This window comes from Tamandua tetradactyla, chromosome 18 (genome assembly GCF_023851605.1).
Source record: "Tamandua tetradactyla isolate mTamTet1 chromosome 18, mTamTet1.pri, whole genome shotgun sequence".
In the NCBI taxonomy this organism is placed as follows: domain Eukaryota; kingdom Metazoa; phylum Chordata; class Mammalia; order Pilosa; family Myrmecophagidae; genus Tamandua; species Tamandua tetradactyla.
Window position 1 is genome coordinate 2,943,163 of NC_135344.1, and position 16,707 is coordinate 2,959,869.

At 57.2% G+C, this 16,707-nt stretch overlaps 1 protein-coding gene across 3 annotated transcripts in view; it reads right to left on the reverse strand.

Moving 5' to 3' along the window:
• Nucleotides 1–294: 294 nt before the first annotated feature.
• NFATC1 (nuclear factor of activated T cells 1) overlaps nt 295–16,707 on the reverse strand; it is a 106,276-nt gene continuing 89,863 nt past the window's right edge. For all 3 annotated transcript variants that reach the window (XM_077135180.1, XM_077135178.1, XM_077135179.1), the window contains one exon: nt 295–1,959. In XM_077135180.1, the coding sequence (XP_076991295.1) occupies nt 1,957–1,959 (3 nt within the window). In that variant the 3' untranslated portion in view covers nt 295–1,956. The remainder of the gene's footprint in view (nt 1,960–16,707) is intronic.

The following is a 16,707-nucleotide window of genomic DNA, read 5'->3' on the forward strand; positions in this document are numbered from 1 at the left end:
TGGAAGGGGTGGCCGAGACCCTGGCAGTGACCCCAGCGGAGACCCTGTACGAGACCCCAGCAAAGACCCAGGCGAAGACTCTGGGCCAGCTGGGCACTGCGTGACGGCTCTGAGATGGCCACTCTACTGCCAGGCACTGAGGGGCACAGGCTGGCACCCTGCTGAGGGGAAACTGGACCGGCCGGCACCTCGGTAGACACGAGCACAGCGACTCCACACCACGCCCTGTGGCCGCCATGCTGAAAAGCAAAGCGGGGTTTTCCATGTATGGAGGAATCACTCTCAGACCAAGACTGTCCGGCAAAAATACTGCTTTATTGGAGCTCATTTCTAACTACAAAGATAGCAGATGCAAATATCAAACGTTTCCTTTTCGTACAACACTCTACTAAGAAATGTTCATGCAAGCCCTACGATGCTAAATACGGGATAATCGGTTAGGAGTCAACCGGCCGGGGCAGTCTGTGCAGGTGGCCAGCTCCGCAGGGGTTCACCGGGACAGAGGCGGCCTGCAGACTTCTGCTGCTTTCCATGGGCTGAATGCGGAAGACGTTGGCACATCCTTCCCGGAGGCCGTTCTCGCCCCGGGCAGGCCGGCGGGCAGCTCCCAAGGCACGCTGGGCTCTCACGACGCCACGCTTTTTGGTGATGGGGAGAGCAGGGCACGCGACGACGTGCAGTGAGTGCTGCTTGTACAAAGCTGCACTAACCCGTGCGTCCACGTACACCACGGCACGTTAAAAACATGGTTTTTGGTAATATTTTTCTTAGATAAGCAGAGAGTTATAAGGCTTCTGTGGAATAATTATCTTATAATTGAACAAATATATTACACTCCTTTTGTAACGCTATGTACAATTACTCTCAAATTTTGCCATTTGGTAATATGTCTTTTGAATGTGTCTTTCTGGCTTTCTAAAGTGCTCCTTGTACTGCGGAGGCTGGAGGACGTGTCCGAGGGAAGACGGAACCCCAGTGGAAGTAGCTGAAAAGTCGGGTTTGGAATCTTAGATGTGTTTTCCAAAATGGACATTGGCTATTGCTAACTTTGAAGCCCTTGCTGGGCAAAGACTGAAACATCGCCATCTCTGTTCTTGAATATTTATATATAAATATAGGTCTATGTGTGCACATACATGCAGATGCAAGCTCTTTCTGTAACAGGCAGCTTTCCTTTCTTGTCTGATAACTATCATGTGCTATTCAATGTATCTGTGCTGTTCGAAGCCAGACTAAAAACACAAACCCTAGCATGCTACTATCGACAACCTCTTGGTTCTTGTAACACTGGAGAGGGAAGTAGAGGACAGGATGGAGAGCACAAATTGGAAGGTTTCTAAAATGCACTGAAGAAGGCAACAAAATTGTACATTCCAGCCTGGGAAAAAAGTAGGAAACCACACTGACTTTTCTCCCAAGTCCTCGGCAGCTGGCCAGGTGCCAGGGCCAGCACGGTGGGGACGGCACCGCAGGGCAGCATTTTCATAGCTCTGCTCCTGCAAACACCCTGGCGGTACCCAATGCAATGGTCACTTCTACGCCGCCCCGAGGCCCCGCTGGGTTAAATAAGGCACTTCCAGTACTGAACTCCAGGGGTGCCCAGAAGGTAAAGCTGGGGGGCCAGGCTGTCAGGTGGGGCACCGCACTCGCCCTCTCCCGGACCCCCAGCCCCTCCTGGTTTCCTTGAGATGACATTTCCTCCAGAAGCTGCGCCTGCCTCCCACCACCCTCGCTTCTCTGTCCACTGGCAGAACTTTCCGCTCCGGGCCATCGGGTGGTGGGCAGTGGGCGTGCTGGGGGCAGCGGGCAGCGTGGCCAGGCGTGGAGGTGGGAGTCTGTGCTGGGGATGCCGTGGGGCCCAGGGGCTGACCGCGCTCAGCGGCTTTGGGCCAAGCTCCTGCGTCGCAAACTAGGAGTGGGGATGGGTGCTGCACAGGTCGTTCCGGATGATTTCATTTACTGCAAGAAAACACAGAAAGAGGGTCACGAGGGGAAAACCACTGTGCAGGGACGGCCCTGTCACGCACTGCCAGCACTGCTCGCCCGTGAGGACTGCGTGGTGGAGGGCTGTGCGGGAGGCCGTGCAGGTGCCAGGAGCCCCCAGGGGCTGCCCAGTTCAGCGCGCACCATGAGGTCGCCGGGCGAGACCCGAAGGGGTGACCAGGAAGACGCCTCCAGCCCCCAGCGAGGCCGAGCTTCTCCAGAGGCCGCTGGGACAGGCCCAGCGTCGGATGGGAGCAGCAGGGCAAGGGCGGGGGCGGGGATGGCCCAGGCGTGCTCCCTCCCGGCGCGGGGCGCGGCCTCTGCTGTTTGCTTCCCCGCCCGCTGTCCAGCCCACGGTTTCCCACACTCCCGGGATGTCCTTATCAGCTTGTGGGTTTTGGCAGGTGGACAGGAAATGAGCGAACCTGGCAAAGGCCCGGCTGTGGCTGCACGACATCCCCACCCCGGCCCTGATCCGCGCCCAGTCGGGAAATGCCACCAGGAGGCTGTCCCGCCTCGCGCTCTCTGGACGGACCTTGGGGGTGGGGCACACCCGTGCGCGTCACGGAACCGCCGCGTTTCCCCTCGGCCCACAGGGCCTGCCACCAGATAAACGCCCACAGCTGCGAGGCCCCGCGGCCTCAGGTCAGTTCCTGGAGCCATCAGCACGGCCATCGCAGCCGCCCGCCCCTCCCCACGCTCCCCTTTAGGGCCCCGGCAGCGCCCAACTAAAACAATATGAAAGCGGGCTGGGGCGTCAGGAACCGTGCTGTGGGAACTGGTGACAGCCCCCCTGGCAGCCCTTGCTGCTGCAGATAAACAGCTGCTCCCAGCTCTCTCCGGGCTGCCATCGGCAGTCAGTCGCTTGACGTCCTTCGCTGCCCCCCGCGTCCCGACTTGCCCTTTGTGGGTGCTCCTGGGAAGCTCGCGGGGCTCGCTGTGGCCACAGCTCTGCTCTGTCGGACTAAGGGGCAGGCTCGGGGCCAGGGCCGCCCCCACAGTTGGGTCCCCTGGACAGGCCAGTTGGCTGAGGTCACAGTCCCCACAGCCCTGCAGAAGTGTCCCCTGGACACCAGGTGGCCGAGATCCACCCCACAGTGCACTGGCCTGCAGGGAGGAAAGTGCAGAGGAACCTGGGGTGGCCTTGGTGCCATGCTGCCCACAGCAGGGACGGCGCCATACTGCCCACAACGGGGGCGGGGCCGCATCCGGCCCTAGCGCAGCAGCAGCTACCAGCCAGCCCCACGCGCAGCCCCCGCCTATACCCCTCTCCCCACCCCTGCTCCTGCCAGGCCTGGGACCTCGGGCCACGACCCCTGCAGAGCACATGACAGCACCTGAGGGTGACCACTGCCCATCCCATGCCACCCCTTTAGCCTCTCCTTCTACAGAACATATCTGTCACAGAGCAGAGCCACCGGCTGGTACACAGAAGCCACAAACCCGGGTTTCCGAGCAACCCTCCAGCAGGACGCGCAGCCACGGCAACAGTGCCCGGGGTTGCCCCGAGCTGCCAGGCCACGTGGATGGCGGGTGACAGAGATCACCCAGTTAGTTCTCTGTGGCTCAGCCCTGCTGGGCCCGCGGAGTGGCTAGGGGGGTCTGGGGCCTGAGGGGTGGCCGTGTGTCCCGAGGGGATCTGAGCCTGCCTGACGGTGGTAGGGGACGCTGCAACCCCGCCCTGGGAGCCCCGGCACCGGAAGCCAATGATGTCAGGTTGCAAAGATGAAAGGGGAAGACCCCGTCGAGGGCCCCCGCGCCCACTGTGCACCTGAGCCTGGGCACCCGGCAGGCAGTGCCCAGAGCCAGCCTGGGGCCGTCCCGAGGGGACGCGGGGTGGGTGGTGGAGCGAGCGCAGAGGTCGCCACACCGCCAGGCCTGGGCTGGGCGCTGGGCTCAGGAAGAGGCCGATGGGGCCACGCATGTCCAGGCTGCAAGGGCGGCCCCTGGGGCGTGGCTCTCATCCAGATGAAGACCCGTGGGCCTCAGGCTGGAGGGCAGGGCCGGGCAGGGGAGCATCCGCACGTGGGGCCCTGCCCCCCACAGCCCCCACTTTCCTCTAGGCCGCGGCCGCCCACCGAGCTCCCATGAGGGGCTCCAGCTCAGTGGCTGCGGGTGGCGCTGTCCCTCCGTGACGGTGACACACTTTCCCCCGCCCCCTGCCGCGGAGACTTTCCACCTTCTTATTCAGCTTTTCCACTGACACAAGGGAATTTTCCTCTGAGGAGGTATTTTGGACGCAGGTGCCATGTGACAGGCCTTGTCAGAGCTCGGAGGAGGAAGCGTCCCCGCGCTCAGCCTCAGATGCGCCCAGGGCAGGATGTGGTGAGCTGTTAGACCACAGCTTAATTGAAGAAGGTTTTTCCCCTTCTATTCAATTTTCCTCTAAAATGCTCCTAAGGTGGAAACTATTGTTTTTTCAAAACTTGTGTGAGCAGCGTGCACCCGGCTTCCCCCTCTCCGTCCGAGGCGATCAGCCACAGCGAGGGCCCCGCACACGCAGAACGGGGTGAAGCCGAGATTTACATCTTTTTTTTAAATACAAGAACGGAAAACTCCTCTGTGGAGGCATCGCGTCCCCGCCGCACCTCCCTTCCCTGCACCCCGGCGCTCAGCGGCGCGCAAAGCAGGCCCATCGGCTGGCAGGCTGCGTGTGCTTTTTAAAGGGCAGTATTTGAACTTCCGTGTATTTAGTTTCTTCTTTCTAGATCACCATTTTGGAAAAAAGTGACACCCAAACCTTGTGCTGTGGTGGGGGTTCCATGTCCACCTCTCCGGCTTTGCTGGGGGGCTGAGCAGTGAAAGAACACACTGAAAATCACAAGGCAGTTTTGAGAGTCTGAACAGCCACAGATACATTTTAGCCCACGTGATGCCTGGCATTTAAGCAAAACTTTCCCGTAGGAGTTCTTGGTTTCTGAGAGCAACTAGGGTTCTCAGACCAAACTTTAAGGAACTAGAAGGCAACATGTTTACATGAGTCTACGGCCTCAGGGCATCTGTGGGCCTGCGTGTTCCATGAGGGCAGACGTGGCTCGGAGCAGGGAAGCCAGGCCCCAGCATGTCACCCAGGGCTGAGGGCCACAGAGCCCATCGTGGGTGGATTCCTGGGTGCAAGGTCGTGGCACTGCGGGGGGCAAAGCTCCAGCGGGAAGGCAGATTCCCAAGAGGCTGGGGCGTCCCACTCTGGAGTTTGGGCTTTCAGGCTCCTTTGCTTCCAGACTGCACCCCTCACCTTTGCTCAGCTCTGGGGCTCGCAGCCCTCACCCGAGACCACCTGTGGCTCCGGGGCCTCACCTGAGACCACCTGGGGCTCCAGGGCTTCACCTGAAACTGTCTGTGGCTCTGGGCGCTCACCTGAGAACACCGGGGGCTTGCAGCCCTCACCTGAGAACACCGGGGGCTCAGAATGCAGTATTTCTTAAGTAAGGAAAAGGTTAAGGGTGATACTTTGTGCCACTTTCCCTTTCTGCAGCTTCTCTTAAAACCCAACAGAACGTCAACACGGCTACTCCACTCACCCCAAATACACACACAGGCCACAACCTTCTCCAGTTTGGGTGAAAAGCCTATTTTTTCAGTCATTTCTCCTGTACAAACTGTTAAATACTTTATGTTCTTTAAAATCTTTTTAAAAGGTGGGGAGGCAGGTGGCCACATAAGGTATGCGGTGACCATTTATTTCCATCCATTGTCAGAACAAATGACATAGCATTTCCTTTGCTCTAAAACAAATAGCAGAACAAGTGGCATGTTCTTCAAAGACATCAGAGCAGATGACACAGTGCCAGAGGTGACTCGCTGATGTGTTACAGGAGAAATTCATTCAAAAACCCGGGCGCCAGCAAGGGCCCCTACTGCCTTACAGACCGCTCCTGATGCAGCTTCCAGCCACAGCCGGGCCTGGCCACGGCGTCCACATGCAGGGGACACGTAGCACGAGGGCTCATCTCACACTGACACTGCATGGCCCCCTCCTGCTGCTTCCCGGGGCTCCCTGCGCCTGTCTTACCAGTTTCGAGACACTGTCACTAAGTGTGCCATGCCCATCCCAGGAAGTGCCGGCCACGCATGCTGTGCGCCCCGGGGAGTGGCCACTGTGTGAAGCCACAGCAGGTGTGGATGGCATCTGGGCTCGCAGCGCAGAGCCTGTGACCAGAGTTCAGAGTAAGGGATGCTGGGAGGACGCAAACCCCTGGAGAGCACCGTCTCCCAGGAGCGTGCAGCTGAGCAGCACGAGCCGGGCGCCACGGAAACCTCGAAGCCACCAGCTGTGCCCGGCCAGGACCTGCCCCCTCCCTCACGCTAAGCCCTCCTGGCTGCTCAGCTCAGACACCCCGAGGGGCTGCGGGCAGCCTGAGACCCCAAGCTGGGGCCCCGCAGCTCTCGGGGGAGGTGGGCTGAGACCCCCTTCTGCTCAAATGTGAATGGGGTCTGCAGGAACGCAGGTGGCTTCCCAGGTGTGGGGTCGCAGGTGGCAGGCCGCTGCACAGGTGGCTTCTCAGGTGCAGGGGCAGCTGTCTTGCCAAAACTGATGTCCCCACGTGGCCCAGTCATGCTGTGCTCCCGCTTCTCGTGGCCTTTCGTCCCCTGACTGTGGGAAGGAGAAGGGAGAAGTCTGGGCTCGTGGGAGAAGGTCGCCGGGTGGAAGCCGCCAGCCCGGCCAGCGCAGGAGGAGGAAGACAAGTGGGAGCGGGAGGGCCGGCGGCCTGGGAACTCTTCGTTACACTCTCCATTCTGAACCGCTCGCAATGCCCCTGCAGCAGTTTTATGATCAGAACAAGCATCAGTGGGTTTTTAAAGTTAATTCAAGTATCAGCTTCGTCTATTTGCTTGCATCAGCGCCTTGCGGGCACGGCTGCACCAGCACCAGCGGCAAACGTGGGAGGCCGGTGGGGCAGGGTCACCCGCCAGTGGGGACAGCTGGCCATGGCCACGGGTGCACCCAGCCAGGGGAGGTGGGGCCCAGGGTGGGGGAGGCCGGGCGGGACCACCGTGGTGGGGATTTGGGCACACATCGCCCCATTTCTCAGGAACGGGGCCTGAGCTCAGAGAACAAGACATTCGGCTCAGCAGTGTTAACCCACTTCACACTGTTTAATCCTTGATTTAAAAATGCAACTTTTAATTAAAACTAATAAGGAACACGGTTTCCATTTAATATTTTGTGTCAACTACTTGAAACATATTGGTATGTGTATATATCAGCTTTAATTATATGAACACATTGTAAAGTGCCTTCCTCTTTTTCAATAGTTACGTTAGCTCAAATAAGGAGCCCAACTGCTCTAAATTCAACTGTATTTATCTCCCACTGCTTAGCAAAGGACCAAACAGGGCCAGGGAAGCAGTGACTCCTGTCTCCTGGTTTTATGCACACTACATTGTTACTTTTTTATGAAGGGAAGAGAATGCCTTCTTTAAAGTCATCCTTCAAACCCAAGCAACGTGGAAAACAAAAAAGGTCTAAATTATCTCACTGCGGGAGTCCAAACCCCCCCAAATGACGAGAAGCCAGCATCCCAGTTCCCACCGGTGACCTCCGGTGCCACGCTGTGCCCAGAGGCTGTCGCTGACGAGCTCACGAGCAACACACTGCACACAGAGGAAACAGCACACGGACAACTTCCTCCTTGGTCACCCTGTTTTCTCAGAGGGACACACATGCACATTCTTTACAGGGGACTCGCCATCACCCACTCGTTTTTTTAATGGAAAGTCATAATAACTCTTGAAGAGCAAAACAAAAATGGAAGGACATTTTTTCCCATTGCTATAACTAAAAGATGATTGTAAGAAGTATTTGCTTAGGCTTTCCCAGAAAATATAGCTCTCTCTTCCAGAAAACACACCATTAGCTAAAATTAGCCTTTCAACCTAAGAAGAAAATAATTTAGGTAGCCACAAGTAAAACCAGAAATGTCTCAGACCAAACCCTATTCCTAAATACCGAAGGTCTAAGAAGCGACCCCATCGTGCTGGCCGTGCTGGCCGTTCCTGGCGGAACGCCCTAAGGCACCGAGGCTCCCAGGGGAGGAGTATTTCCCTGCCCTCAGTGTCAATGACTTCCTGTGTCCTCAGCTTTCCACGTCTCCCTCTGGTATGAGCATTTAGATTAAGGTGGCGCTGTCTAGGGTTTATGGTGAATGGGAGAGATTGACACGACGGGAGCTGAAGTCTAGACGCGAGAAAGCAGGACGCCAGGAACAGACGCCTCGGCCCTTCTGCAGCGAGCTGGCGGGTCTGCGGGGGGACGTGGACGTCACCTCGCGTGTCCCTTCACGGTCCCTCGCTTAAGCCTGACTTCGGCCGCCCAGCCGTGTGCTTGCCCGGCAGGAACTGCACGTGTGGAGCGCGGGCTACGCAGAGCCCCCTGCCAGTTCCCGCCAGCCCCTCACCAGCAGTGTGACACCACCGCACCCGTCCTACTCTCACGACTTCTTTCAGAGACATGCTGTGAAGCAGGAGAAAATAATCTTTTCTCTAGTCTCATCAAAAAGTAAGTTATCATGTTACCTCAGGCATCCGGGACTATCTAAGCCTCCACTTATTTTTACATTTTTAATCATAATAAGCTACAGCCACAGAGCCTGCTGTTTTTGGAAGGAGAGCATGGGACAGTACCTGAGAGGCACCGGGAGCAGTGTAATAAAACGTGAGCCTGCAAGCTGACCACGGCTGCTGTCTGTGACTGTCAGTCATGAACACAGAATCATTTCCCTCCCCTAAGTGCTTCCTTATTTAGCTGGATCCTCCAACTGACACAAAGGCCACGTGGAGACCCAGCGAGCCCCGTGGGGTGCTGGCCTGGCACAGCATCCAGTGCTCGGCTTAAGTTTCCACATTATTAGGACATTTATTTTCACTTACTCCATTCAGCAATGGTCCATTGGGGTCATTAAGCCATCCACAAGTATTTTTCCAGTGCTTTCTCTGTGCCACTAGAAAGTATGTTCCCACAAATAATGAAATTCCTACTCAAACAAAATTAGCAGAATTGAAAAACTAATTCTTTTCAAATGTCCCGTCAACTAAAGGACCTAGGAAAGAGAGTTTTGGGGGTCAGGGTAACCTGAGGACCCCCTGCTTGGAAATGTAGGGTCCTCTCTGCCCGCCCAGCCTATCAGGGAGGCTGGGGTGAAGATGCCTCAACGTGTGTCGTCCGTCCTCTGAGACGGTCACCACTGAAGGGCGCTGCTTAAAGCCGATCACCGAGACATCAGAATGATGCATCACCGAGATAAAGAAGCCAAAATCCAGTCCGCTGCCTGGCCCAGGGGCCTGCCCCATCCCGCCAATCACCTCCCTTAGGGATAAGGTGTCAGAGTTTGGCTATCACTGCAGGAGTCAGGAGGGGGCTCCAGAGGTCAGAGGTCAAGAGGGGCTTTGGAGGTCAGAGGTTGAGATTTCAGAGGTCAGACCAAGAAGGGAACTCCAGAGCCAGAGGTTGGGGCGGAGGCTCAGGACCCTTCGCCCCGGCTAAGGGCAGTGAAGCCGGCCCTTTCATACTCAAGTGTGACTCGGACACTTCTTTCCCTCTGGGAGGGGAGCTGACCACGGCGGGCGCAGCGGGCGGCTGGCGCCCTCGTCCAGACAGCCTCTGCCACACTGCCTCCGGCCCTGCTGCTCCCTGGAGCCCCTTTCTTGGCTCCGTTTCTGACCTTTGCGTTTCCACAAGCTCCCAGGTCAGCACGCAGTGGTGCAAGCCTGTCGGGGCTGCCACCTGCGCCCCCCAGCAGGCCTGCCCGCGGTCCCCACGCTACACCCTCCTCAGGACCATCTGCCACCCCCCTCTTCCCAGCGCCTGCAGCCCTTCCCCCTTTCCTCGACGGCTGCTCCCAGGTGCCCCCCATCTCCATCAGACCAGTGGGTGCACGCGGCCGCTGCGCCGGACATCCACGGACAGTGCGCGTCCCGCCGGCCTCCCCTGCAGGCCCACCCTTCCCCCAGCCCTCCAGCCGCCCCGGGGCCCCTGCTAGGCACCCCCACCCCAGCCCCCAAGCTCGCCGCCCTGCCCAGGGGTGGGCATTAGGGGTCTGCCCGCTGGGGTCATGGCCCGGCAGCTTCACCCACGCGTCCATCCGGCTGACGACGCTCCCCCTTCCGCAGCTCCGGCAGCAGCTGCAGAAGAGCCTGCAGCGACCCCGGCACCGCTGGCCCCACCCCAGGGCGGACAGCAGCTCCCCAGGGCTCCTCTGGGACACTGCGGAGCCCTAGAGAGGCCGCTGGGCCCAGTGACCCTGGACCAGCCCTGAGGGACCCTGTGCCGACCCCCTCCTTGCTGCCCCATCTCTGGGTGCTGGCCGAAACTGACCAGCAGAACCTTTTATTCGGTAAAGATCTAAACAGAAAAGTAACAGGAGACACAGAGAAAAATATGTGCACTAATTAAGCTGGTTAATTATTCTTAAAAACCCCTAATATGGAAAACAATAGGAAGAGGGAGGGGGCAAAGAATCAGGGAAAAGGCAGGCAAATGAGAGAGGCTCGCTGATCTTTAGGATGCATTGACTTTGGAGTGAAGAAAAAATTCCAAGATTGAATTTCAGTATTGATTATCCGATTATTAATCTGTACAGAAGCATTTTTGACATTGCACATAATGAGTAATTCATCAAAGCCTATTAGGTGCCTTGGAAGTCACAAGCAGCATGAGGGGCCATTAAGTTTCTTGTAATTGCACATTACTGGGCTTTTGTTAGTTCCAAATCAAATCAACGAGACCTGCATGCATACCCTGACCATGCTCGCTCCTCATGGCAGCCGCTGACCGCGCAGGGGCCGGCCCCGGGCAGCTCTGCGACCACTGTGGCCCCCGTAGGCTGCGGGCCGGCCTGAGCGCTGGGGAATGTGGGGGACCCGGGAGGGCAGGCAGGGGAGAGCCCGTGGAGGCGGCCAGACCCCGCGCCTTTCCTGGTGACCGCGCACAGGGCCCCTTGCGCCGTGTCCCACAAGCCTCCCGCCCACGCTGTTTCCGGAGGTGATTCTTCTCCCCTCCACTGGGACCCACGCCGGAGCACAGGGTCTGCCCGGCCCCCGCGCACAGCTCCGTGCCACCTTGAACTGCGACTACGTTTTGATTATTTCACTTCCCGTTGATTTTTCCTCCCCACCCCAACCTGTAATTTTCTTAGGGGTCAGGGTTCTCAGGGGCCCTTAGAGCCCTACAACGCCGGGAGTCAAACAACTCGTCTATAAATTGTGTCTGGCTTTAGGTCTTACTCTGCAGTCCCTCCGTAAGGATCAACTATCAACAAGGGACCTTGTTGATCCCTCCAACAAGGTGTGGTGACCCGTCAAGCCGAACAAACCTAATACGACAGCTTCTAAAAATCTGCTGCTCAGGCGCTGGTGGGATTACCGACACCAAGCGCCTTGCGTCTGCCAGACTTCTTGAGGGCTGGGGGCCAGTTTGGAGAATCTAGATGAACTCCTCCGCTGCCCATCTAAACGTGGTTTCTGAAGAAGCCTTAAAACAGGTCCTCAGAAAAGGACACAGAGGCCGAGCAGCACTCACGTGGGCACGGCGCAGCCCAGGAGCTGGCGGTGACAGGCGCGGCGCACCTGAGGTGCTCCCACAACCTCGGACAAGGAGGAAGCGCTGGAGGAGCCGAGAGGGACCTCCAGGGACAGCGCGGGGGCCAGAGGGGAGACTCAGACACGAGGGCCTCCCACCCAGCCCGCCGCACCCCCCTGGTCTCAGGCGCAGCACCCGCTAATCGGAGGCTATGGGTACAGGGAAGGCTCAAACACTCATGGCACTTCCCTAACTGGAGTGGCACCTAAGGAGTTTTTGAAGAAAACCTATCTAGAGAACCTAGTCATTTTTCACTTTTCTGCTTCTGCACTTCTCACTCCTCAGCAAATGCACTCGGCTTGCCCCGAAGTCCCACAGAGCCGAGGGGGTGTCGGGGTGGGGGGACCTGCAGGCCACAGGGTGACATGGTGCAGGTGGGCCCGCCTGGGCAGGGGCACTCGGTGGCCACAGCCTCACGGACCGTCTGCTCCAGGACCTGACGCTGACGCTGTCTGGCAATGGTGGGGCCACCAGGACAGTTTGGGCCAGTGCTGGGTGTCTGGTGGCATTAGCGTCATACTGAGCCTGGGCAGGAGACCCCAGCCGCCTGAAGGCCAGGGGGGAGGGGGCGGTGGGAAGCAAAGAGGGCAGGAGATGGGGGGAGACTTCACAGCCCTCCCCACTGTACCCACGGCAGCGCTGGGAGATGCCGGTAAGGGAATGGCCTCCCCCCCCATCTACCGCCTCTCCACGTCCACGCCTCCCCACCTCCCCACCTGTCCACCCACATGCGTCCCCACCCACATGCCTCCCCGCAGGACTCCTTCTGTGTGAGCAGGATAGGGAGCCGCACGAAGGATGGAAAGCTGGCATTTAGTCCAGTGGAAACCACCCTTTCCATCCCAGCAAGTGAACAAGGACTATTAAAAAAAAAATCAAACATTACAGTTAATGTGGTGATGAAAGAAAAGGTGGAAATGAGAGGGAAGGGGGCAGAGGGAGGGGTGGGGAAACAGAGCTCAACTTCCACTGGGGTCTGTTTACCAGGATGTGGACAGAGTTTCCAAGGATGGTCCCTGATTTCTCTTTTAATGCAGTCTAAACACCCACTTGGAGACTGGCCTTTGGCAAACATTTTTGGGGTCTTTTCTTAAATTAAAACACATTAACAAATGCTTGCACACCGCACTCCTGCCCAAGCACATGTGAGCTGCCAAGTTCTTGTTTCCTTCGCTGGTCAGTCAGCAAACACCCCCTCAGCCCTCTCTGCCACCCCGTCCAGTCTCTCGGCCACCTTCGCTCGCTCCAGCCATCTGCCAAGAAGAAATAACTCTGCTGTATTGGGAGCCTGGAAATCCCAGAAAACAACCTTAAATCCACAAAGATAATTGAAGCTCATTTTTATGGAGCTGTGCCATCCCATTCTGCTTTTTATTACAATGTCAACAAGAGTTTAATTTGTATTAAAGTTGGGTTCTCAACTCTGAGTGAAATATGGTAGTTTACAGCTTGCTGGCAACAGCTCCTGTGGAAGGAAGAAGGCCGAGCACGTGCAGGCGCCCCGCCCGGCCCCCCGCCCTCCCACCCCCAGCGGAGACGGCACCGATCACAAAAGGCAGCAGCTCGGCGCCCCTCCCGCAGACATCTGCAGATGCCAGCTGGTGGCCAGCACTGTGGCAGTGAGAGACGAGGCCCTTCCCCCTCTCTGAAGGCCGGTGCCAGGGGAGCTATTTTAGACAGGGCGGGGAGGAGGTGTTAGGAAGTGCTGCGGATTCCTTCGCACAGAAGAAAGGACGTGCGCCCCATTCTGCCTGCACAGCTCCGAGGCGGAAATGGCAGCTCTGGGGTGATGCACCGCTTCCAATGGCCTCTTGTGCTGGGGTGACCCCCGCAGCCCCAGGAGGGTCCCTCAGGAGACACCTGAGGGCAAGCTGAAACCACTCCACCCCTGGGCAGCTCTGAGAGCTGGGCTGGCCTGGGGCCGATGGGGCCCTCCCAGGGGACAGCAGCCACACACCTGCCCGCCCACCGGCCTCACAGGGCCAGTGAGCTGGAACTTTCCGCAGAGCCGAGGGCCCCGTGATTTACAGGGAGGATCAAACAGCTCCAGACACGGTGGCTCCCCTCTGCCCCAGCAGCCGGCTGTGACTGGAGCCAGGGCAATCGCAGCCTTTCTAGATCTTTCCGAGGGCTCCAAGCCCCTGCTGTTTTCCAGCGCCTACTTCCTGCCGTATCTAAAACAACAGCAGCTGGGAGGCCCGATAGGGCCGGGCTGGGGGAAGACGGGCCCAGTGGGGACGTCTGGGGAGGTAGCCAATAGCCTACACCACCGCCTGGGACCCCCGCCCGGACCCCCGCCGGTGGGAGTGCCCTGGGCGGCGCAGCCTGCGGGGAAACAAAGAAGTCGGCAACACGCTATGCCAGGGACAGCCGGTGCCTGGACGGCAGTGTAGCCGGAGGCGCCTGTCCTGCCCTGAGCATCCAGCTTTGATCAGGGAGGTCTCCTGGGCCGATAAGGTGAAGGACCCAGAAGGGTGATCACACTTTCTTTGTTCTTTAGTAAGCATATGTGAGCGCCCCGGGGCCGTCGGGCAGGAAGGAAGCTCGCTGTCCCAAAGTGAAGAGCCAGCAGGGCCGGGGCGAGATTCGGGGCCCCAAAACGCCAGGCTCCTGCCCGCTCGGGACGGCCTCTCTGTAGCCGGCCGGCGGCTGGGCGTTCTCACTTTAGGCCTTGTGTGAAACCGCCACCAAGATGGCACAGCGTCCCGGAAAAGCAGGAGCAGCATTCCCTCCTGCCCGGTCAGGAGGGGTCTGAGGCTGCCCCCAACAGAACCCGAGCCGGCACCGCCCGCCTCCTCCCTGGGGCCGGTTTTATCGAGCTCCCAGGCCCTTTTCAGCTTGTCACTTGCTTCTCTGCATTGTATCCTTTTCCCTGGGGGGCCTGGGGACAGAGGTTCGGACCCACCTGGGGACACATCTAGAGGGGTACAGCCAAGGGCCGGTGGAGACACTGGGGTAGGCGGGGACCCCCAGGGTGGGGTCTCCAGGGCCCAGCAGCTCCGAGGGGAACACAAAGACCCCCCCCCCCAGCCACCGTGCTGCCCCGGCAGCCTCCAAAGCGCAGCAGCAACTCTGCCTGCAGGCGCACATGGGAGGAAATGCGACCTGTAGCGACAGGGTGAATTTGATTCTCAGTGTTTCCTGCATTCAGGAAATGCCTGAACTCTCTTTAAGAAAGGTGAAAAGAACATGGATGTCTATAAATGCTCACGAGGGCTCTTCCACACCCTGACAGCATTCAACAACCCTTGAGGCGATGAGGGAGTGCTCGGGTTAGATGGGATGGGGAGGGACGCCTCTGGCCACAGGACACGCTCCCCGCAGCCCAGCCCAGACCAAAGCCCTGGGCTGCTCTCTCCCAGCCCCTGGACACACACCTCTACGGGGGCATGTACGGCATTCACCCATTTCCTGTGTCCCGCTCACGACCTTTTAGTAAATTTCCCAAGTTGTGCAACCATCACCAAAATCAAGGTTAGAACATTTCCATGCCATGAGGGTTCTCATGGCCAGCTGCAATGGGTCCCCGCATGCCAGCAGCCCGGGCAACAACTAATCTGCTTTCTCCAGCTGCAGCTTTGTGGCTTCTGGGCCCTGTGTGTCAGTGGGACCACAAAGCGTGTGGCTCTGATGTCTGGGTTTTTCATTTAGATAGTGATTCTGCATCCCTCCATGTCCAGCCGTGAACTAGCACTTCGTCCTTTCCTATAAACCAGCAAGTCCATCGCATGGGCGTGCCCTTTCCCTGCCCACTCACCCGCTGCTGGACACCAGGGCCAGGTGCTGACCTCACCTGCGTGGCTGCTGCGTGGACACGCTGCCGTGGCTCGGGGCAGACTCTGAAGGACAGGACTGGTGGGTCACAGGGTGAATTTATGTTTAACTTTTAAGAAGTCGTCAGGGTGAGTGCAGTATTTTCCATTCTCACCAGGGACGTGCGAGGCTTACGAGTTTCCCATGACTGCCAGAATCTGCCACTGTCTGTGCGACGGGCACACTGCGTACCACATGTGAAATGGTATGTCGCCGCGGCGGCGAGCTGCGCTCCCTAATGACTGGGCTCTCCTCATGTGCCCCTTAGCTCGCCATGTACCCCCTTCAGAGAAATGTCTATTCAAACCTTTCCTCCATTTTTTTTTTGGAGGGGTGGGTACGCGGTCCGGGAATCACATCCAGGTCTCCTACATGAACGGCGAGCTAGCATTCTACCCCTGGACCACCCGTGCACCCTCCCCCACCTCTACATCGGGCTGTCTCACTTCTTAATATTGAGGTGCAAGAGTTCTTTCTATATTTTGGATAACAGTCCTCTATCAGAAATGTGTTTGGCAGATACTTTCACCCTGCCTGCTACTTGTCTTTTCATTTTCTCAATGGTACATTCGAAGTGGACAAGTTTTGAGTTTTGATAAAAGTCCAATTTGTCATTTTTTTCTATTATGAGCTTGAGGATTTCTCCTATGCTATCCCCATATGGTTTTCTTGTCTGGCTCTTACATTTAAATCGGTGATCAATTTTGAGTTAATTTTAGTTTGTGATATGAGGTCAGGTGCTACGTTCATCTTCCTGCATGTAAATATCCGACTGTCCCAGGCACCATTTGTTAAAAAGGCTATTTTTCCCCCAATGAAATGCCTCGGCACCTCTGTGGAAAGCAACTCACCGTGAGGTAAGGATGCGTTCCTGGACGAGGGTCTGTCCCGTGGGCCCATACGTCCACTCTCCTGCCGGCACACTGGCTCGAGGCCTGCAGCTTTAGAGGGAGTTCTGAAGTCGGGAAACGCGTCCTCCAACTTCGTTCTTTGTTTTCAAACTTCAAATAGTTGTTTTAACTATTCTGTATCTTTTGCAACTCCATATAAAGTTTAGAGTTGTTTTTGCCCATTTTTTGGGAAAAAAACCTGATAGAATTTTTGGAGGCATTATATTGATTCTACAGATAATTTTGGAGAGAACTACAATCTTAGTAACGCTGAATCTTCTGATTCGTGAACGTGGGATGCTCTGTAACTTTCTGTAGCAATGTGCTGTAAAATGGTTCAAATCTTTCACATACTTTTAAGTTTGCCATTGTTAATGGGATCTTTTTTTTCATTTTCTGATTGTTAATTGTTTTACATAGAAAGACAACTGATTTTCGTATATT